The 24,283-nt window shown below is 41.9% G+C and overlaps 1 protein-coding gene across 1 annotated transcript in view; it reads left to right on the top strand.

Annotated features, from left to right (window-relative positions):
- Nucleotides 1–24,283, top strand: part of ADAMTSL3 (ADAMTS like 3) — a 236,922-nt gene that overhangs the window by 135,979 nt on the left and 76,660 nt on the right. Inside the window, exons 11-16 of the mRNA XM_034668882.1 lie at nucleotides 8,550–8,661; nucleotides 13,584–13,722; nucleotides 14,822–14,872; nucleotides 15,525–15,729; nucleotides 19,255–19,402; nucleotides 20,943–21,027. Coding sequence (XP_034524773.1) covers nucleotides 8,550–8,661; nucleotides 13,584–13,722; nucleotides 14,822–14,872; nucleotides 15,525–15,729; nucleotides 19,255–19,402; nucleotides 20,943–21,027 — 740 coding nt within the window. The remainder of the gene's footprint in view (nucleotides 1–8,549; nucleotides 8,662–13,583; nucleotides 13,723–14,821; nucleotides 14,873–15,524; nucleotides 15,730–19,254; nucleotides 19,403–20,942; nucleotides 21,028–24,283) is intronic.

Genomic DNA, 24,283 nt, shown 5'->3' with positions numbered 1-24,283 from the left:
TTGTCATTGCCCTGCATTTGGAGTAGAAGGCTAACATGCAGAGAAGACAATGACCAGAAGCCCATTAGGATTTTTTATTTCTTGTGAACCTTCCAAGCCAGGAATATTTTTTCTCAAGAGCTCTGCAACAGACCTTTTATCACCTCTCATTGACAAGACTTGGGTCCATGTGCTCTCTCTAAACCATTCCCTGGGTGTTAGCCCTTCTGGGTTCTTGAAGAAGCAGATACCAAGACAGGATTAGATAAGCAAGACATTTAGGAATGGGATGTCCCTGAGGAAGAGGCAAGATAGAGCCGAGAGAGGCAGGGAGAGCTGTCTGGCTGCAGGGAAGACCTGACCACAAGAGGAGGAGAGAGGGATGGAAGGACAGTTGGGTGGGAGCATCTTAGATTGTAGAGTGGTTCTAGAGAATTCAGCAAGGCTGCAGGGGAGGCTCTGAGCCAGAGTCATCTATCATATGATACAGTGTCTCCCAGGAAATGGCCTGCTTCAGACCCCCTGGGTGGAAGCAGCTCGCGGGGAGCTGGACCTGGGACGGGCACTGCTGATCAGTTACACTCTATGAGGTTGTATGAGCAAGAGGCACATTCTTGTGGGCCCCACACCTGGCGAGGCAGCTGTGCCCGCNTGAGGAAGAGGCAAGATAGAGCCGAGAGAGGCAGGGAGAGCTGTCTGGCTGCAGGGAAGACCTGACCACAAGAGGAGGAGAGAGGGATGGAAGGACAGTTGGGTGGGAGCATCTTAGATTGTAGAGTGGTTCTAGAGAATTCAGCAAGGCTGCAGGGGAGGCTCTGAGCCAGAGTCATCTATCATATGATACAGTGTCTCCCAGGAAATGGCCTGCTTCAGACCCCCTGGGTGGAAGCAGCTCGCGGGGAGCTGGACCTGGGACGGGCACTGCTGATCAGTTACACTCTATGAGGTTGTATGAGCAAGAGGCACATTCTTGTGGGCCCCACACCTGGCGAGGCAGCTGTGCCCGCCATGATCATGTGGGACAGTTAGGCATTATGGAAGACACATGGGGGAGGAATGAGCACCAGAACAAAAGTGAACATGGGAAAGGGAAGTGGATACTGGTCAGCAATTAAACACATCTGCTCCAATAAGGTCATCTCTTTGTGAAAAACATCTGGTTTTAATGCTTTTTCTTTCTTTTCTTTCTCCGCCATGATCATGTGGGACAGTTAGGCATTATGGAAGACACATGGGGGAGGAATGAGCACCAGAACAAAAGTGAACATGGGAAAGGGAAGTGGATACTGGTCAGCAATTAAACACATCTGCTCCAATAAGGTCATCTCTTTGTGAAAAACATCTGGTTTTAATGCTTTTTCTTTCTTTTCTTTCTCTTTTTTCCTTTTTCTTTTTGGTGATAATGGGTGGGACTCCACAAACCGTTTCAGTCCCTCTTAGGCTTATTGATTTATTTAGAGTTCTATTTTTGAACCAGTTTTGAAATTTATGTTTTGCTAGAGAAGTATCCAGTTCATCCAATTCTTTCAAACTTTTCAAATGTAATTGCCATATCATTAAAAAAAATCTCATTATACCTGTAACTATGTCTCAGATTCCTCTGGTTCCTTGGTCTAATTTTTGTTTCGTTCAAACCATCCAAAGATTTGTCTCTGAGGCATCTAAGAACCAGATTTTCATCTGATTAACTCAGAGTTTAAAAACTATTCAACTTATATAAATTTTTATTTTTGTTTCTTTCCTTTATCTTCACATGAACTTATTTTGGTTTTGTATTTTTAGCTTCTAGAGCTCAATTCTTAATTCATTTTATTTTCAACCTTTCTTTTCCTCTGTTACATGCACTTAGGACAATCAGTTTTCCCATACAGAAGCTCTTAATTTTGTTGTAGTGTAAGCTATCAGTTTTTAGCTTTATGGTTAGACTATTTCTATTTGTATGCTGGGAAATCTTTGCCTCATTCAGGGTCATGGAACTATTCTTCTGTGTTTGCTTCTGGAAGACTTACTGTTTCACCTGTCATATTACGAGCTATAATCAACCTGGAGTTGATTTTTGCACACGTTATGCAGTAGAATCAATATCTTTTCCCATATGACTATTTCCAATCGACCCAATTGACTGAAAAGACAGTCCTTTCCCCATTTGTCTTAAAGCCTAAACTGTTATGTGTGTGCTGGTCTGTTCCTGGACTCTATTGTTTCATTGGTCTGTCTGTGCAGTACCATTGTGACTTAATTACTGCAGCATTCAGACGAGTCTTGATATTTACTACTGTAAGTTTTCCCACTTTGGTCTTGAAGATGATCTTTGATATTCTTGACTCCTTGCATTTCCATATCAAGTTTTAAATATGCCTGTCAATTTTTATCAGTTCTTTTGGATTTTAATTGCAATTGTGTGGAATCTTTATGTCAGTTGGGAGAGAATTGAAATTTTCCAATACCAATTTTTCCAATCCATAAATATGGTATATCCATCCATTTAGTTTAAAAAAATTATCTCAGTAATGTTTCTGATTTTTAATGTGTATGTCATATATCTTTTATGAATTTATTCCTAGTTGTTTGTTATTTTGATGTTATTGTAAATGGCATTTTTTCATTTTCCATTTATTTATGCCAAAGTTATGGAAATTAATTGACTTCTATATATTGGCGCTGCATTCTTACTATATTCACTTACAGTAATAGTTTATAGATTCTTTTGGATTAGGTACATACACAATTATGACACCTGCAAATAATGGTAATTTTGTTTCTTCTTTTCCTATCCTTGTATATTTTATTTATTTTTCTTGCTATTTTATACTACTTAGAATTTTGATATGATGTTGAATAGAATTAGTGACAGCAGCTATGCTTGTCATGTTTCTCATTTCAGGGGCAGAGGGCTCTGTAATTCTCCATCATGTATGATGTTTCTGTAGAATTTTTGATAGATATTTTATTTGATGAAAGAAATCTTTTTCTAATTTGCTTCCATTGTCATATATAAGTGTGGAATTTTATCAAATGCTTTTTCTACATCTTTTGAGGAGATCATATGTTTTTTCCTTTATTTTTTGGTTTGTTTTTTCCTTTAATATACTGAATTACATTGATTTTTAAAAGTTAGACCCATCTTACCATCCTGTAATAAACTTCACTTGGTCATTATCACTATTATAATATATTAGTAGTATTTACTTATTAGTATTTATTATTTTATTATTAACAAAAATACTCATATATCAGTGGGTATAACTTTAAATTATTTTATTTATGATTTTTTGGTAGCTATGTCTGCAAGAGGTTATTTTTTTCTTATAATGTATTCATATCGGGTCTTGGTATTAATTTATACTGGCTTTATAAAACAAGGTTAGAGGTATTTCTTCAGTTCTTAATTTCTGCAACAGTTTGTATAAAATTGGTGTTATTTCTTCTTTAAATGCAGGAAATTTTTAGAAGTATGCATTCAGTGTCTTTAAAATATACAGAACTATTCAGATTTTTAGTTTCCTTTTGTGTCAGTTTTGTTTTGAGAACTTTGTCTACATTTTACTGCACTTCATAGATATTGTATTTTTTTTTTTTACAAATTGCCACAAAAGTTTGTGGCAATCCTGAGTCAAACAAGTCTATTGGCACCATTTTTCCAACAACATTTGCTCATTTTGTGTCTCTGTGTCATATTTTGGTAATTCTCATAACGTTTCAAACATTTTCATTGTTACTATCTTTGTGATGGTGACTTGTGATCTGTGACTACAAGTGGTTGAAAGCTTTGATGGTGGTTGACATTTTTTAGCAAGGATGTATTTTTTTTTAAGATTTTTCTTTTCTTTTTAAATAATCTATACATGCAGCTTGGGGCTTGAACTCACAACCCGAGATCAAGATTTGCCTGCTCTTCTGTCTGAGCCAGCTGGGTGCTCTGCAATAAAGTATTTTTAACTCAAGTTACATACATTGTTTTCTCAGACATAATGCAACTGCACACTTAATACACTACATCATGTTGTAAACACAACTTTCGTGTGCACTGGGGAACCAAAAAATTTGTTTGACCCACTTTATTTTGATATTTGCTTTACTGCAATGGTCTGGAGTGGAACCCACGATATCTCCAAGGTGTGCCTGTATTTCAACTAACTTTTTAAAAGTTATCGGCAGAGATTCTTTTCATAGTATCCATAGTATCCTCTTACTATTTCTTCATTGTCTCCAGGATCTGTAGTGAGTCCTTTTTTTCATTCCTGATACTTATTGTTTGTCCCTACTTTCTTTTTAACTTGATCAGTCATATTGGAGGGCTATTGCTTTTATTAGACTTTTCACAGAAACATCTTTTGGCTTTATAACCTATTTTAATGTGATTTCCTTTCCATATCATTAATATCCACTCTCATCTTTATTATTTCCATCCTCCCACTTTCTCTGGATTCAATAAACTTCCTTTTGTTAACTTTTTGAATTGGCTGTTTAGGTCATGGATTTTCATCCCTTTCCCCCCGCCGTAACACATGTATTAAGTCTATGAATTTCACTCCAACCATGTCTTATATTTCATTCCACAAATTTTGGTATGAAATCTTTCCCATCATCATTCAGTTAAATTGTGTTGTAATTTTCATAGTGATATCGTCTTTGATTTATGGAATATTTAGAAGTGTCTTATCCAAGTATGTAGACATTTTCTAGTAATCTCATTATTACTTTATAGCTTAATTCCACTGTAGTCAAAGAACATACTCAATATTATGTCATTTTTTAAAAAATCTGTTGAAACTTAATTGGTGGCTCAGAACATAGCAAATATCAGAAGATATGATGTATCATCTTCTGTTGTTGGATACTGTTCACATGTCAAATTGATCATGTTATTATTAATGGTTTTATTAAAAATAGTAACCTACTGGTTTTTGTCTGCCCATTCTAGTAGTTACTGTAAGAGATACGGTAAAAGTGGCACTGTAACTGTACCTTTGTCTAATTTTTTTGTTCTTGTTAATTTCGAATTATTTATCTTTGAGGTTAGGTTGTAGGTACATTAACATTTAGAGTTGTTACCTCTTCTAGTGACGCGACTGTTTTTACCATTATGAAACTATTTTCTTTCAGCACTTTGAGGATATCTCTCCATTGTCCTCTGGCTTCCATTAATTCGGTAGAGAAGTCAGCTGTCAGTCTTAGTTTTGTGCCTTAGAAGTTAATGTGTCTTTTCCTTTGTCTGCTTTTAAGTGTTTTCTCTTTGGTTATGGTTTTCATCAATTTGACTGTGATATAATTAGTGGCTTTCTTCTGCTTGAGGTTAGTGATGCTTCACAACGCTGGCTTGGTATCCACCATCAATTTTGGAAGAGTCTCATTTATTGCCTCTGCAGATATAGTTTCTGTCCCATTCTCTGTGTTCTTTTTCTGGGACTATGGTTATACTTTTATCTCTCACGTCTACTTTCTACTTCCTTCTTTTCTGTCCATGTACTGATTCTCTCTTCAAGTGTGTGTAATCCAGGGGCCAGCAGATCCTGGTCAGCAAGCTGATGACCTATCTTTGTAAGTGGAGTTTTACTGGGACACAACCACTGCCATTTGTTTAAAGACTGTGGCTGCTGGGGCACCTGGGTGGCTTAGTCGTTAAGTGTCTGCCTTTGGCTCAGGGTATGATCCTGGTGTTCTGGGATTGAGCCCCACATCAGGCTTCTCTGCTGGGAGCCTGCTTCTTCCTCTCCCACTCCTCCTGCTTGTGTTCCCTCTCTTGCTGGCTGTCTCTGTCTTTGTCATTCAAATGAATCAATAAAATCTTTAAAAAAAAAAGATTGTGGCTGCTTTTTCACTATACTAGACACATTGAATAACTGCCATGGGGACAATATGGCCTGAAAACTATAATGTTTACTGTCTGGTTCTTTATGAAAATATTTGCTGAACTCCAGTCTAGTCCACTGTCAAGTCTGTCCCTTGAGATACTGACTTAAATTATTGTGCTTCGTACTTTTACAATTGCCATTTTATTTTATTTATGTTTATTTATTTGTGATTTTATTTATTTTATTATTTGGGAGAGAGAGAAAATGCACATGAGCAGGGGGGAGGGGCAGAGAGAGGGGGAGAAGCAGGCTCCAGCAGGGAGCCTGATGCATGGCTCAGTTCCAGGACCCTGGGATCATGATCTGAGCCATAGGGAGACATTTAACCGACTGAGCCACCCAGGCACCCTTCCATTTTATTTTTATTGTAGCTTCTTTGTTTCTAGTGAAATTCTCTGTCTTGTCATTTAGTTTCTTAAGCATTTTAACCATCGTATCTTAGCCCAGGCTAAGATAAAACCAGAGCCCTAGGAGCTAGCCATGTGCTAACATTGCTGTTTTAAGACTCTGGGAATGGTATGGAGTATTGTGAAACACCATCTGAAGCCAAAGCTAGAGTTGCAGGGAGCGGGGGCAGTATACCCAGGTGATGCCAATATCTGGATGTTCTATAATTCCATTTATACTCTATTGCTCCACCTTTTTGGGTTGTTATTTTATCTTTTTTGTGTGCCTAGTTATTTTTAAGTTATATATAGTAGATGAAAGATTATAGATATAATTGAGACTAGATTAATTTCTGCTTCTGGAAGACAGGTTAGCAGTCCGTTACCTTCAGCCAACAAGGAACTGAAATAATGTGAACCTGGCCCTCATTCCCTTTGAACATTGGTCCACTTCCAGTTCATACTTTTTCCTAGGATAGTGCTTTTTGGGGTCTCAGTTGGGCGCCCAGGGCATTTACCGGTACCGCCTCAGCTTTGGTGGGTCTCGAGCTCCAGTGTTTGCTCTCAGCCACACGAGTCTGATGACAGGTCTGCTCAGCTTCTCAGGCACTCAGTCACCACTTGCATGATGGAAAATGCCTTTAGCAGAAATGTGGTGCCAGAGGTGGTGCCAAATGCTATGCTCACCTCTCTGGGCTTCCTTTGTGTCTGGGATCTTGGCCCTGCAAATACTCACTAGGATGGTAGGTCTCTGGTGCCTTCAAATACATTAAAAAATATTTTCGGCAGTGTTTTTACTTATTCTCACTGGCAGGGTTCATCAGAGACGTTCTTCCATAGCCAGAGAAAAATCCTTTACAAGTGTTTCGTGCCTCTGCGACAGCTGTGCTCCCACCCTCCCACCCGTCCCTGCCCCCCCCAACAACACATCTCGTGCTGGTGTTTTTATACTGCTTTATAATCAGATACATCAAAATATTATTTTTCAGTCAACTCTTATTTACATTTATGAATAAGCTTTACTGAGTGATTTCATCATTGCTGCTTATTGCATCCACGACCTACTTCTGCTTTTATATTAGTTCTTGTTCAGTACCTTTTAGTAGTTTCTCTCTCTTTTTTCCAGTGAGGGTCTCAAGGGGTCAAGTTTCGGTCATCTTGTGTCTGAAAATATCTTTATTTTGACATAGTCATCATAAGACTATGATGATAATTTGATCATAGATCATTCATAGACTGATAATTGATATTTGATTGTTGGTTAATAACTTACAGGATTCTAGGGAAAAAGTTATTGTTCCTCATCACTTTGAAGGCATGATTTTGCTTTCTTGCGTCCAGTGTTTCCTGTGAGAAATCGGGTGCCTACCTGATTCTCGCTGCGTTGTAGGTAATCACATTTTTTTCTTTCTGATAACTTTTAAGATTTTTCTTTATCCCAGCTGTTGTACTTTTTAAAAATGTCTGCTCAGAACTTGTTGAACATTTTTGAATTGAGCACACCTGTCTTTCTCAAGGTCTAGGAAATTTTCGGCAATTAAATATCTCCTCTTCGTTATTTCTTCTGTGTCTCTGGCCTGACCTCTTTATGTGTGTTGGCATTTCTGGATTGATCCTGTATGAATTCAACTTCTTTTTCCTCTTTCTTTTTCTCTTTTTGTTGCATTCTGGGAGTTTCCCTCCATTCATTCATTTGTTCGATCAGTAAGGAAGAAAAGAAGAAAAGTGGGGGGGAGAACTTGCTGCTTCAGTGTGGTCCCTCAGCCGTGCCTTCCCTCTGCTTACTGCATGCAGTGGTGCCCCTCCTCCTCTTTAGTTCGATGCCGGAGCCCTCGTATGTAAACACCACGTATGTGTGTATGTTTGAGTTTCTGTAGTTGTGCTTTCAGAAGACCTTTTTGGAAGGATTTGCTTCAAGATGTTATTACTGAAAGTGTAAGAATCCCAATTATGTGCCGTGTTGCTGACACACCCAGACTGGCTCAGTCCCGGCTCCCATGGAAATTAAAATCAGATGTATCAGGTAGAAAAGAGAAGTTACACAAACAAATAAGTCCACCTACACGTTTGAGAACTCACTCCCAGGCATGGAATCATCTGGAAAGATGACTCCAGGGAGACTGGTTCCAGATCTTCTGTGCCCCCATGTATGAAAAACCTCAATGAAATGTTATCACTGTTACAGTTTTTGGCATCTTCATGTGCCATAGTTTGTTGTGATGGATCTGTGATTGTCAGCAGTGGTGAGATAGGTCCATCGCATTTGGAAAGGTGTGGGAAGCACTGGCTTGTTGTATGCAGACACGTGATCACAGTTCTCTCTGTCCAGACCAGGTACACCGTGGCCAAGGACAGTGTGGTCCAGTTCTTCTTCTACCAGCCGATCAGTCATCAGTGGCGACAAACCGACTTCTTTCCCTGCACTGTAACATGCGGAGGAGGTGAGACACAGACTTCGTGCATGCTTAAGGCTCAGACTTAGAAATGACATACTTGTGTTTTTTGAAGCTGACTTGACAATTGGCGTGGTAACTGGGGACGTGTAATCACAGGGCATCTTACTCAGCCATTGGAATGTGCTGGTGTTCCCCAAACGCGTGTTTGCCTTTATTCTTGAAGACAGCTGAAAACAGGATTTGGAAAACACCTTTTACTTGTAGCAAAGAGCTGGAAACCTGTTTACATGAGTTCTTGCATTTCTTGTTTTGATTGTCTTTAAAGCATGCATTATTTTTAGTTTTCCACGGAAAACCTGAAAAACAGAGAGACCACGTCACTTGCCCAGTCTGACCGAGTTCATGGATGTGTTGGTTCTAACGTTGAGATTGCCACGCTGTCTTCCCTCGGGTGCCAGCTCAGAACTTACCAGAGGGATAAAGGGTAGCTGCGAAGTGCTGAGGGGGACTCCTGCTTACTGCCTGTTTTGTTCAGGGATTTCACAGACAGGTCAGGGAGGCTCGGGGCCAAGTGTAACCCGGGGCAGCACGCACGTGCTACACATGTTTGCAGCCTCAGGTGGAGGCCGATCATCTGTTTCACATGGAGAAAGCATCTGCCTGGAGGAAATGAGGCCACCGGAGCCTCCCTTGACATAAGTCTCTCTTAATGAACTGAAGTCTTAAATTGGAGGTAAATGGTTCTAAACTGGTGCCCACCCAAGAACCATGGTTACTAGAATTGCTGCAGGGACCTCATGCTGATTCTTCCCCTAAAAACACCAGACAGCAGTTCTGGGCATTTACATGTGTCAAGCCATGGGCCAGGGCACTCATCTTCACATTTACTCTTCCAGACAACCTTAAGAAAGATCTCTTTTCATGCCTGTTTTTATGAATGAGCAATGGAAATGTAGAAAAGGTAAAGAATGGACTCCCGTGCGCTCAGTGAGCGAACAGCATGGCCAGGATCTGACTCCAGGTCCGTCTGATGCCAGAGCCCCATGCTCTAGAAGATGTGGCCCTTGTGTCTCCCGAGAACCGTCTACCACCCCTGGGAGCAGGTCAGGGCATGCAGGCTCAGGTAGGGCTGTGTTGGAAGGACTGCAATAAATCGTCCTCCTGCAGCTCAGCCCAAGTCAGCCCAGCCCCAAACCACGTCTTCCGTGTGGGGCTATCGAATATGAGCTTGTTTAGAGGGTCACAAACTGAGTGCGGAGTCTGCCTCTTCTCCTCTAAACCACAGGCTTATCAAGGAGGGCTCCTCAGCCAGAGTCAGGCTCCCATGCATATGTATGTCAGACCTCTCTCTTCTGCGATTTTGGCTCCCAGTGAAAGCAGGAGGCACGTGCTTTTGTGGGGAGCACCGAGTAGCCCAGACCCCAGAAGGAGCTTGTGGTGCCGGGAATGGAAGAGAAACAATCTGGAGGTTAAATGGGGCTCTAGAGACAAGGTACAAAATTAACCTTCCCAGTTAGTTCTTCTTGGGCCAGGCATGGGCCCTGGACCACGAGGTTATGAGCCTACAGCAGTGGTTCTCAAAGTGGGTTCCCTGGACCAGCAGCAGCAGCATCACGTGGGAACTTGCTGGAAATGCAGATTCTTGGGCCCCACCCTGGACCTACTGAATCCAAAACTCTGGGAGTGGGGCCTGTCCCTGCAGGAGATGGTGGTGCACGTTCCAGGTTAAGAACCACCGCTCCCTAACGTTTTGGGTATTAGCTGTAGCTGTTTTAACCTCACTGCTTTTACTGTATCTGTGTTACCCTTGCACTATGAGTTCTGGTTTTTTCTTTAAATGGACCTTTTAAAAAATTAAATAAACATTCACAAAAAAAGGATCTAATACAAGCACCTCAAAGTGGTAAACTGTGATCTCTTGCCATAAATTGAACACAATCACAGAAATAAATGTGATAGAAACAAAATGCTGGGGATTATCTCTAAGTCCCTGCCAGGCCTCATGTTCTCTCAGTCTATTCTCAATTCCCCCTGAAAGTGAAAACGTGTTTTGTTGAATATGATAAGCACTGTTCCAGGCAGAAACTCCTTCAGAGCTTTGAGTCACCAACACTGCCCCAGTGACCGCAAGGCAGTTCTTACAACACATTTGATCTCGTTGACCCCTGATTGAGGTCAAACAGCTTTTGGAATCGAAACCGTGATCTGCGTCAGTTCCATGAGTCTCTCCAAACCTGGGCCTCAAGCTCATTTTGGCCAAATATGTTCTCTAAAAATTGCGTGACGATATTTACATCAAGAGGCAGTGTGGCTGCAGAGCTCAGGTCCTGGGAACCTGGACTCCCTTCTTGGCTTCGCCATGACTTGGCTCTGAGCCTCAGTCTGCTCATCCATAAAACGGGACCATCCCCCCCCCAGCATTGTCGGGGGACAAAACGACAGGACACGTGCCAAGGAGCCTCATACGGTGCCTGGCAGTTAGTGGGTACTTGGGAAATACCTGTTATGTCAGAGTCTAGGCAAACCTGAATTTTGTTAAAAATGCCTCTGCATAATCTAGAGAGTTCTGGCCATCCTCCCCCGCTCCTGGCATTCTCTGGGGATGAGTTATGAGATATAGATGTGACTCAGTGCTTATAGTAGAGATCTCTCAGGGGGAGTGGGACATACCTAGAGATCCCCTCCATGTACATTTTATATCCAGAAGCAGAATCCCACCACCTTAGAGTCAGGTGGGCCATGGCTCCTGGGAAGACGGAGTCTCTCATGGACCCCAACATAAAAGCAAAGAGCTGGTGGGGCTTTTTTTATTCTTACTCAACAGGAAAACAAACATCTCTTTCTTTTCAATTTATTTGCTAACTCTCACACCCCATTATTCAGAGACGTTCCCGTGTAGACACATAAAAGAGAAGCTTTCCACTCTGGGAGGGACACTGGTAATGGGATTCAGCTTAGTTCAGTTGGTTAAATTCTTGGGAGGAACACAGATGTGTCTCATACTTGGGTGCTGAAGGAAAGACACAGCCCGGCTGGAACCGTAAATGGGAGCACCCAGCCGTGAGACTGCCCGCCAAAGATAGCGGTGGTTGTCAGAACAGAAGGGAGGCTTCACGCTGCTTGTGGGGTTCCCTTTGCAGCCTGCCATTTTGTGCCCACTGGCAGAATTGCAGCACATTTGTTCATAGTATGGGAAGCTAATATACCTTATTTCCTTTGCTTTTAGTTATCTCAGTACTGCCATAAAATTAAAGAGGAAAATTAATTGCCTCTCCTTAAATTATAAACACCTGTATGCTCTTTTTTTTTTTTTTTGGTCTCCTAGAAGTGTGTTTCCATTTAGAACAAAGATTTTTCTTTGACTCACGGAGCTGCGGTCTCATTCTGTCCTTGTGTTGGAGGGAATAAAGCACACACATAAAAACCCACAAGGAAAGCATTTCCAGAATTTAATTATATTAGTAATCAAGTGTACATGATTTGTGTAAATGCCATTTCTGAGTTTTCGGATAATCAGGCGAGTTAGTTCCGTGCTCCCTAAGGTACTTGGATGGACTTTCCTGGTCTTGTCTGCAGTCATCTACGTGGGACTCTTAAGATCAGTCTGGAGAAAATTCCGGGGTCGCCACTGCCATCTGATATTGTAGACTCTGGTCGATATTGGCACCCGAGTAACATTTTATTGACTCCGTTTGGATTTTCGTTCTTGTGGTTTCAACCTTGCTTTTTATAATGCATACCAGCCTGTCCTCCTGCACTCAGCTTCCATCCAAGCCGTGGCTTGCAGAAAGCTGTCTAGTGGTTTATAAAATCAGATTCCTCTCGACAATCAGGCCCTTACATGTATTTTTAGACCTTTCGACCAATTGGCTGAGACTGAGAGCTTAGCTTGGGCTTTTTTTTTTTTTTCCTGAAGAGCTCATTCTGGTTTTGAAAAATTGCCTTTTTTTTTTTTAACTTAACATGACACTTATGTAGTGACAGGAAACCTGGAATCAGGTCTTTCAGGAAATAGAAGCATCATTTTGTGAGTTTTTAAAATTTACAGCACTCACCCATTTGAAATGTTACTCGTCAGTGACTGCAATTTGAATTTAATAGAATCGAAAGTGAGTCCTCATCCCTTCCCCTCTGAAGGCTTGTGAGGCAGCGGGCGATGGAGGGGATGGGTTTTGTTCCTCCCTGTATAGACAGTGCTTTCTTCCGCAGTTAGAGAAGTTTGTTGGCATGGGAAGTGCCCCAGGCTCCCCAGGACAGCAGAAGAGTAACACGTGGTGTATGCCAGCAGTGGGATGTTACACGATGGGAGGAAGCACCAGCCTCTCACGTGGATAGCTGTCAACAATGTAACGTTGAGAAAAGTAGAAAATAGAACAAGATTTAAAATACCTATTTGGTTAAAACAGATACAAACAATGTTACATGAGGCAGATGCACATTTAAGAACATATAAACAATGAACAGGTGTCTCTGGGGGAACCGGGGTGGGGGAGGAGACAGGCAAAGAAGGGAAGCGTGAGGAAAGAAGAGGGGGGTCTGACACGGTGTCATGGGGACAGTCAGGTGATAGGCCAGTGAGTGACCTTCTGCCCCAAGGTTCAGGCGTTCTATAAAGGAGTGTGCTGTAACTTTCTCACTAAAAGTGCTAAGACTGCCACCACCAGTTCAAGTAATCATTCCTGATCTTGGCCACACATGTTAGTCATCTTAGAAAAACCTGAAGATCATTTAAAAAAAAAAAGCCAATTTCCTGGACCGAGCCACAGCGCTTCTGGCTTAACTGGACCACAGAGGGACCCAGGCACGGGTATGGGCTAGAAGCTCCCAGGGTTCCATTGAGTAGCCAGGGATGAGAACCACTGAGCGAAGTTTCTTAAGGGGAAAGAAAAAAGGGCGTGGCAAGGGATCACTGCCACATGAAAACGACGCCATGCCTTATTCAGACTTGCCTTTTCTTTTTCCGTTAGGTTATCAGCTCAACTCAGCTGAATGTGTGGATATCCGCCTGAAGAGGGTGGTGCCTGACCATTACTGCCACTACTACCCCGAAAACGTGAAACCCAAACCCAAACTGAAGGAATGTAGCATGGACCCTTGCCCATCGAGGTTTGCATCCCCACCCATAGTTTTCACTCTAAATAGAAACAAATCAAGTGTGGCTGAGACAGAGCAGTTTTTGCAGAGTGACATTTGCACCACGTGACCTTGAACACACGCTGGGTGATGGGTGGCCGTTACCTGCGTTTGTCCCCCTGCTCAACAGGGAGTAGGCTCACCGGCTCACGCAGTCCAGGGCTCTCCTGTCTGGCTGTGTGTGCCTGTGCTCGGAGAGTTGCCTCTTCCTAATGACCCTCTTTGAGCATTTCCTGGACACACAATAGGAAAGCTCTCTTCGTCCAAGTACGAGGTCTTGTCCATCTGCTAGTCATAAATATCTTGAACTCACCATTTTCACTTTTAAACTGGGTCACCCATTACCACGTTTTGACTTTTGAAGTGTTCACATTAAATTTGGTATAAATAATGCGTTGTGCAAGGAAGTGAAAAGTTTTAATGCCAAAGCAGAAAAGCTATGCATAAACTATCCCGTTGCATAATTTACTACCTGCTGACTTGGATTGCCTGGGGAAGTTTCCTGGCTTTACTACAGTATCTTAAAATAACAGCACAGTATCAAGTCCCAGAATGGCCCAGACGTCAGCCAGCTGGCTGGGGCAGAAGTGTGCGAGTGGAAAAGGAAGCGTTCTCAGTGGATTTCATTTCCTATCACTGAGCTGCCCATTTCCTGTAATCCCAGGTGAACATAATTATTCATAGAGACCTTTTCAAAGGACAAATTCTATGAAATAAAATGTTTCTCTGAAGATTCTACTAATAGGATAGTGTGTTAATATCATTAATAGATTATACCGAAAAAATTTTTCAGATGATAAAAAAACAGATTTATCTAAATTAAGAGACACTCTTCCCTTTGAGTAATCCATACCACTAGTTTCTGTGTTTTCATAGAACTGGGGATGGCATGTGCCAGAGATGTGGCTAAAAATCAAAAAGATGGTGGCTTTGGTAAGAGTTCACAACACTTGGCATATTTTTCAATATGAAAGAGCTCTCTGTCTTTTGGGTTGTTAAATTCGTAGTGGTGAAATTAATGAATGTGTTAGTTGATTGAGAAATGACATTGTCACAATGATTTCATTTGTAGCGATGGATTTAAAGAGATCATGCCCTACGACCACTTCCAACCTCTCCCTCGGTGAGTCATGGGTTTGCTTTTTCCATTCTGCAGTTTGCTCTAAGTAGTTTGCAAGGAACTGAATCCTATCTGTAGCAATAGGCTAACATGTAAGAGGGGTAGCTAGTAGACCCTTTACAGAGAGCTAAGGGAAAGCCGACTTCAACTCCATGGTAAAGATCGGCCTCAGAATTAGGTGGAATGCGCTCCCTGGAACAGCGACGTCTCCCGTCACTAGAGGTATCAAGCACGGCTTTGAGGACTGGCCATGATAGAGGGAGCTCAGGCGTTGCAGTTGGTCAGAAATTTGAATCCCCTGTGACATCCGGATGACTGGTTTCTGACTTCAGTTTCTTTGATTCTCTGGTAGTATTGTCCGTTAGTATTTACAGTGGAGAGACGGTTTAAAGAATGCTTCACACTCTGTATGTAAACCGATGCAGTTCTCAGAACAGCCCCGTGCAGGGGCATGAGGGAGGATGTCACATTCCTTCCTGCCTGCAGCCTCAGGGTCAGAGGAGTGAAGTGCCCTGTGACTGTAGACGAAAGTCTCATGACTCCAAGTCCTCTGTGCTTTCCACTGAACGGCAGCCGGCCTCTCTCACCTTTGCAAGCCTGAAACAGACAAGTAAATGACACATAAATAATGTGTTTTTATTTGTTTGCTTTTGAGCTGGGAACATAATCCTTGGACTGCGTGCTCGGTGTCCTGCGGAGGTGGGATTCAGAGACGGAGCTTCGTGTGTGTGGAGGAGTCCATGCATGGAGAGGTACTGCAGGTGGAAGAGTGGAAGTGCATGTACGCGCCCAAGCCCAAGGTCATGCAGACCTGCAACCTGTTCGACTGCCCCAAGTGGATCGCCATGGAGTGGTCTCAGGTAAGGTTTGGGGACAGGACACTTGTCATTAAATCTCAGATTTTAATGAATGCTGGCTGGGTGTTACTGATCCTTTTTTCACATACCCCCTAAAAGATGTTTGCAAAGTTATATACCCCTTCACATATATTTAGGTTGACATCTAAAATTTTTTTAAAGGTTTTATTTGTTCATTTATTTGAGAGGAGGGGGAAGGAGCAGACTCCACACTGAGTGCCAAGCCCAGCGCGGGGCTTGATCCCACAACCCTGAGATCATGACCTGCGTAGAAACCAACTGAGCCACCCAGGTGCCCCAACATCTAAAATTTTTGTGTAAGTTTAAGTAAAAAGTATCAAAGAATGTCATTTCTAACATGTTGGGAATGCTGGCATTTTAAAAATAAAACTGTTATGACATTTTAAAAAATGTGTCCAGTAGAATGTAAATGTCATGCTGATTTCTACCCTTGCCATCTTTCCCTTAAAAAACACGTGGAGAAGCTCTTCTTGAACAATTTGGATAGTTTGCGTTTTTTCCCCTTGAACTCGCACTTTCAATCCACTTTCCCCATAGAAATTTATCCTACAGTAATGTACCTTTGTGTTTTATAGTCTTTTATTGATTACACTATTCTACTTTTCTCCAAGAAGATATGTACAGCTATTGAAATTAATTAATTTTATTTTATTGGAAATGAATTTATTTTCATTTCCTGTGATCTTAAGTCTCTATGTATTAGAAATTGTTATTATCAAAACAACATAAATAGATTTCAAATGTTGGTAAACAATTTTACACCTAAAAAGTAAATTTTCAGTTGAAATCAATCTGTCTAGAAGATGAGGGGGGCTTGAAAAAATAGTCCGTTGCCAGAATGAGACATGGGTTCAGCAGTAATTTTTTTCTTAATTTTTACTGTGGATTTCTTGGTTTGGTTTGTTTTACATTTACACACTGGGAAAACTTGTTCATATAAATAAGTAGACTGAGATGGGGGGATTTTATTATAGCAAGGTTATCCAGGGGGCACCTGGGTGGCTCGGTTGGTTAAGCATCTGTCTTCAGCTCAGGTCATGATCCCAGGGTCCTGGGATTGAGTCCTACATTGGGCTCCTAGCTCAGCAGGGAGTCTGCTTCTCCCTCTCCCTCTTCTGCTCCCCCTGCTTGTGCTCTCTCTCTCTCTCTCAAATAATGAAAGAGAATCTTTAAAAAATATATATATATATTCAGTTCTTGAACTCCTGAGTTATGTGCCAAAAATCACGTTGTGATCTATCATCAGAAATCAGCATTTTTACTTCTGTAACCCGCAGAGCTCATTTTCAGCTCTTAGAGGTCTCATCCATATGTTTGTGTTGGCTTTAGGGCTTTTATACCACAGCCCCACACCCTCATCAATATCATGACTTCATCATCACGCATAGTTTCAAAGCAGAGGGTTGTTACCCAAATCATCTCCTTTACCTTTCTTGGATCTTGATACTTTTCTTTTCAAAAATCAAATACATTCTCAATAATGAGAATTTACTATCATTAAGGATACATTCAGCTCCAGAGAAGAGTTCTGGAAATGTAAATACTGACCATATTGTTGGGGTAAATGTCCAGCTTCCTGGGGAAGCTACATAGAAGGAAATAATACTCCTTTGGACTGACCAATTCTGGTATAGTTATACCTTACGATCATACCATTTTCTTTCACTTTGGGCAGAAGTTTTGTTTCTTTCTTGACCAATGTGCAACAGCCTCTCAGTGTCATATATATTTCAGGTTGATAAATCTGGGGGTCGGCAAGCCAGTTCCCCAGAAACGGTCTAATCGCAGATCTCACTCAGCTCATTAGAATACTTGTTCGGTTGGTTGTAAGAGTGGCAGGATGAAATCGGAAAGTCTTCTTTTTTAATCCTTATATTTTAAAATTCCAGGATAGTTAACATACAGTGCTGTGTTCATTTTAGGAGTATAATATAGTGATTCAACGCTTCCATACGTCACTCAGTGCCCATCATAAGTTCCCTCCTTCATCCCTATCGCTTATTTCCGCCATCCCCCCACTCACCTTCCCTCTGGTAACCACCTCTTTGCTCTCTACTGATACTTTTTTGGAGATGTGAATTTGTGGAAAAGGCACCCGTATCCTGTGAAACTTGTCTGTGACCACGCAGAAAACGTCTACAGACTTAAAGAATCTTCGAGCTTGATGAATCAGTGGCAAAGTCATGGTTTTGGCCACAGGAGGCTTTAGGATGGAATTCCACTCTGCCTCTTGGGAACTCTGTGACCTTGAGCAAGGTCCTTTGGTGGCGGGCTCTTTGCTCATCTGTCGAATGGGAGTGATGCTAGTGAGCTTGCAGGTATGTGGGACTGTTAGTGAGGTCACAGCTGTGGGGCAGTGCCTGGCCCTTCATGGATGTCCAAGGGCTCTCAGCCCCTCTTATGGATGGATCCAGAATTGGTTGGGCCTGAAGTTTATACACTTTGGGGATGACTCTTGAAGAAGAAAGGATGCAAAATATTGGGTATCCAAGTGAATTTTTGTTTAGAATAATCAAAGAAATTGCAAGAAATCACAAATGTTTAAAAACTGACAATGACCCTAATGTGAACTCTGGGCTTTAGTTAATAATAATGCATCAGTATTGGTTTGTCAGTTTTAATAATTGTGCCACACTAACGCAAGATATCAGTAATAGGGGGAACTGTGGGGAGGGATGGGGGCATATCAGAACTCTGTACTGTCTGTCAGTTTGCCTGTAAATATAAAATGGTCCTAAAAAATAAAGTCTATTAATAAGAAAAACCCACCTACATATTCACATATATACTCACCAACATATGTAGATAAATTGAAAAGAGGATTTTCATGACATGAAAATACTCTATTCATCAGCAAGTGTGCCTTCCAAATCATAAATAAATAATGCAAGAAAAAATACAACACAAACTTCACATGAAAATTCAGAAAAAACCAGCAAAATATTTTTATTAATTCTAACTACTTGATATTTCTATAGTATTTTTTTCCTAACCATTTTGGCTAAATGCTCTTTGGTGGCCCTCTTCATATGATCACAATTTTGTAAGATCGATTTCTATAGACAGAAGAAAAAGATAATTCTCTAGTGCGATTGATCAGAATTTGATTTTTTAATTGATAGTTTTAAAAAGTTTTTTTTTTCATTCTCACAAGTTGTTTTGGATAACATCCTAAAAGATTTTTAGTCAAATTCGAGAAAACTTATGTCAAGTTTCTTTCATGTTTGAGCAGAAAGATTTCAGGGCACTTCAGTTTTTCTTCTGCCATGACCTCATCTGAAATACTTTTCAAATTGAGAATTGGAAGGAGGCCTTGCAAAGGAGGGGCCCTGAAATATAAGAATCACAGGAAGCCAGCTTCTACCCCCTTCTTTACATGGTTGCCTGGTGGTCTTTTGTGTTTAATAGTCATGTCAGTGAGTGGCTCTCCTTGGCATGAGTCGTTAATACCTTTGTGGATCTGTTCATGAGCAAGAATTTCACTGGCTTCTCCTTTCTTCTTTGAAGTGCACAGTGACTTGTGGCCGAGGGTTACGTTACCGCGTGGTTCTGTGTATTAACCACCGTGGACAGCACGTTGGTGGCTGCAACCCACAGCTGAAGTTACACATCAAAGAAGAATGTATCATTCCCATCCCGTGTTATAAACCAGAAGGTAAGTTTGTGGTGCGTGTTGACATGAAATCAAATGGTGTTTTCCAGCTCTCATTCGAATATTGTAGCATTTTCATTCAACTTTCTCAAAAAGTGGATCCACCCACAGATGCCAGTAGACCCGTCCACCTTGGTAAGGAAGATGGCCCAATGTGAATAAGTGATCTGGGGGAAAACTGAGCTCCTATTGACTCAGTGCGTATGGAGTGGCTCCTATCCATCTGGGCTCGTACATACATTTCTTGGTGGACATAGAATAATTTAACATAATCCCTGTTTTGAAGAAAAAGAAGTAGGGTGAACAAGAAGAGAAAAAGGTGGTATGGAGGTAGAAAAGGAAAAGAAGGATAAAGAGAGGAGCAGGAAATGTCCCCCAGGGTTCTCGTTCTTTGTTCCCACAGTATTTTATACACGTTCTTCATTGTGTGTCCTGTCGCTGCTATGGCATGAATGAAGACTTTCAGCTCCCAGTCTAGACCTCTACATGCTTCTAGAGTTTCTTTTGTTGTTCCTATTTGTTCCACATGAATTAGCAGAAATGGGTAGTATCTATGGGCAGGAAGTCTTGGCATCAGCTCTCAGATATACGTCCCTCCCTAGACAGGGTTACTGCCATATACTTCAGTGAGGTAATTCCAACCCTATGACAGGTTATCTCCTGTCTGGAAATGAAAGGGGGGTTATTTCCACGTGTTAGTGCCAAGAAGTCTTCCTTCGTACCTTAGAAAGGATAGTAAAATGCTCCTTCCTTATTTCTGGGTTCATTGTTCAAATAGCCTTACAATGAGCCACTGAACAAATATTTATTTACTCTGTCTGCCGTCCAGAAAAATCACTGGTTGCCATGAAGGGAACCAGTCATGGTTATAGAACTTTCACCGGTGAAATCTTTTCTTCTTCCTGATGCGTTTGATGGCGTTCTTGTAGCCATGTCCTCAGCATCTTCAGTTGCCCCACAGCGGTACCAAATGATTTCCTTTCTTATTTCATAACTGCTGTTTCTGTCTTCATATCTTAGGAGGCTTAAAAGGACAGAAAGGGGCATGCATCTTGCTCCTGCATGATGGTTGTAATTGGTAATGAGCTCCCTCAGCAACTACAACAATAAAAGTTTAAGTAAACCAGAGCACAGATACCCCTCCTCCCAACTTTCCAAACATCTATGTGATTTGATTTTCTAGTGATTTCTTTATTCACGGGCAACAAGAATTTGTGGCAAAAGAAAGCAAGGTGATATGGTTGAAGTAAGAGCTTCACTATACAAACAACACAGGTTGGTGTTGGTTTATAAAAGGCACTTTTATGTTCACTTGGAGAACATGTCTAACTGTGCTGTGGGATCATCTGGTTGCATTTGGATAATGTGTTAATTAAAAAAATATATGACAGAAATGTCTGGTTCACCCCAGAAGCCGCTTCATGTGCTAAAAGACTCAGCTTGCGTTTGCAAAGCATGACTGCTTTATTGATGAAGCCTTCAGCAAACAATGATCATGTATCCAACTCCCTTAAGCTTGTTGTTTATGTTCCTTTTTTCTTAGAAAAAAGTCCAGTGGAAGCTAAGTTGCCTTGGCTGAAACAAGCGCAAGAACTAGAAGAGACCAGAATAGCAACAGAAGAGCCAACGTGAGTCCAGGGCCTTTTATGGGAGTAATCAGGGCATAGCCAGTTAACATGATATATGTAAGTTTTGTACTCACTGGAGTACAATGATACATTTCAAATCCAAATGACCTGAATTTTCAGGCTCTAGAGAGCTTGAGCTGGCTAGAATTCTTCTTTATTTCGCAATTCAGCAGTCCCACTTTGGCAGTATTTGTGAGAAGCACATAAAAGAACAGTGTTTGTTAACTCAAAGCAGACCCAGTGATCTGTTACAATTAAGAGATTGGGGGTAATTCCTAGGTCTAGATTAACACATATGATTTAACCAAGGACCATGACGATATTATACAAATAAATCAGTCATTCCATGGTTAAGTCATGGCCAATTGCTATAAAACGAGTTTCGCTGAAATGCATCATGGTGGCCTGAGTGATTATAAGGAGAAATCCCAGAGCTTCTATGGCTTGGAGCAATGGAAAGAATATGGCGGTATGTATCTTGGAGCCTAGAACCACCCCTTTTAACTATGTGACCTTAGACAAGTCTTTAAGTTTTCTATGTCTCATCCTATAAATGAGCAGATTGGACTTGATCTCTCCAGGGTCCATTCCAACAAAAATCCAGTGACTTCTCTCCATGTGTGATTTGGCAAATCCAGAGTGTAATGGTGTCAGTGGAAATTGAGAACCAAGAACAAATCAAAGAAACCTCTGGACGCAGAGGGACAGGGATCTAAAGAGAGTGAGGAATCAAAGGTGCTCTGAGATTTTTCATCTAGGAGTCTAGAAGAATGACAGCACCAATGACAGACTCAAGTAATTGGACAGGATAGCTGATTCTCTGTCAGACACGTCAAGTCTGTGGTGCTGACAGGCTATTTACTAAGAGAGCATTCACAGAGTGTTGTAGGAAAAAGGATCTCAGAGGTAATAAGGTAACATGGCCAGTCTCCCGCTCAGAACAGACATTTCTTCGTCAACACCTTCAGTGACAGGCAGAGCTCCCTGCATTGAGAGAGAGCTCGTTCTTCTGTTGAACAACCTGAGTTATATGCAAGATTTTTCTGTGGTTGAGCTAAATACACCTCCTTCAAATTTCTGCTTTCTGAAACAGAAAAAAAATTTAAAAAACCCAAAAACCCAACATCTATGCCTCTTCCCATGTGACAGGTTTTCACAGATTTGAAGAAAGCTGGATCCCAGGAGTGTGGTCTTTCCCAAGCTCATCACTCTTAGCCTTTTCCAGTGGTTTTCATGTGTTGTTTTTAGATCCCTTACCAACCTCATTGCTGGTTTCAGAACATGCTCATTTGTCAATCTCCCTTCCAACTGGGGCCCAGCCCAGTGAGCGCCGGGGGAACGTGAATTACTTCTCTTTGAGAAGGCACCGTGCCTCTAGTGATACAGGCCAAGAGAATTGGCGTATCCCCTTTAGGACATGTGCAGAACTTTTCCACATGGACCAGTGTCAGGCCTGGAAATGAACCCAGAAGAAACTGTAGAGGCTGTGAGGTGAATGACCCCAGAGTAACTGACTGAAGAGAGAGGCTCATGACTAGCTTGGTGATCTCGAGGAGGAGGGGAGGTGGCAAGAATTGGGTGATGCAGGAGAAGGAGTAGTGAGCAGAGGGAGGAGGAGACCCAAGGAAGGACCACAGTTATAAAGACCAAGACAGGAAAGGGTCTAAGGAGGGGTGCAAATCTCCTAGGAAGCCAAGGAAAAATGATGCGGACCCAGAAAACACTATCTAGCTGACAAGAGAGTCTTTTCCAGTTTATTTTAGAGGACTGTCATTCAAAGGGTAGGGAAATGAACAGTGCAGAGATTTAAGACATCAATTCCCAATTAGAAGGAGGTGGGTATTTGAGTACTGAAAACGGAGTGAAGATTGGTAGGGAAGTGGATGGAAAGAAGTGGTTCTATGGATGTTTGAGTTTTGTTCTTTTTATTTGAAGTTATGATGGTCTTAAATACGTTAAAAAATAATAAGGTTTGTAGACAAATCAGTTAACATGTCTACACCTCCCAACTGTACAGGAAGGGTATTGAGCTCAATACTACTGGAACCTTCTCCCTACTCTGATCTCCTGTGATTCTGTAAGGGAAGGAACCTGGGGAAAGGAGATTTGAGACAGCTGAACGGGAGTGTGTAGTTGTCACTCAAGGAAGGTTATAGAGTTCTCAGTCTAGAACGACACGTCCTACCAGAATCTTCTGTCCTTAGAACACAACTAGATTATAATTGATGCTCCTCCCATGCGTCCTCTCTTGGTAAATGGGGTTGCTGTCCAGTTCCCCAAACCACAAGCCTGGGGTCATTGTTGCCTCTCTCTCAGTCTTCCCTTATATGTAGTTAACTACTGGTTGTGCCAATTGTATCCATTAAGTTCTGTCTCCGTTCCAGCTCCTTCTCTGTGTTCCTACTAGCATACTGTCCAGGTCCTAAGCCCACTTCCCGAGACACTTGGAGCAACCTTCTGATTCGCTTCCCACTCAGTCCCCTCAAACCCACCCATCCCGCAGCTCCTGGACAAGTCTAGCTAAGGCACAAATCTGAGTCTTTCTTTCCAACATCAAGAATATCCCCATAGTTCCCCATCACCCAAAGATTTACACTCATCCCCAAGGCCCACCAGACTTTGCGGGGGCAAAGTGCTCCTCCCTGAGCACTTTCTTGGTTTGCTTTGAGTGGGACACTCTGGCCACAGTGAACTGCTGGTTGTGCCTTGCCTACAAGACGCTTCCACAACCCCCCCAAACCGTTAATAACATTTTTATCCGAGGATAGCTGATGCAATGTTACATTGGTTGCAGGTGTACAACACAGTGATTCTACAAGTTTCTACATTTTGCTGTGCTCACCACGAGTGTACTACCGTCTGTCACCACACAAGGCTGTGCCATACCACCGACCGCACTCCTTACGCAGTGCCTTTCCTCCCCGAGGCTTACTCGTCCCGCCAGCCTTTCAGTCACGCTCCCTTCTCTGTTGGGAATGGGGGCCACCTGGCTAAGGCTTTTTTAAAATAAAGCTTTTTTTTTATTATAGAAAATGTCAAGCTTATATAAAAGAGGAGAGGACAGTATAATGAAACCCCATGTGTCCATCATGCGGCTTCAACAGTTATCAGTTAGCAGGCCACTCTCGTTCCATCTCTACCACCAACACAGAAACCAGACTCCAGACAGCATAGCAGTTCATTTGTAAATACTGCAGGTTGTGTCTCTAAAGAAGAAGGACTTCTCCTCCTGCTCCCCCCCTTCCCCCCCTCCTCC

The sequence above is a fragment of the Ailuropoda melanoleuca genome, chromosome 9 (assembly GCF_002007445.2).
Source record: "Ailuropoda melanoleuca isolate Jingjing chromosome 9, ASM200744v2, whole genome shotgun sequence".
NCBI lineage: Eukaryota > Metazoa > Chordata > Mammalia > Carnivora > Ursidae > Ailuropoda > Ailuropoda melanoleuca.
This window is presented reverse-complemented; position numbering and strand designations above follow the sequence as displayed.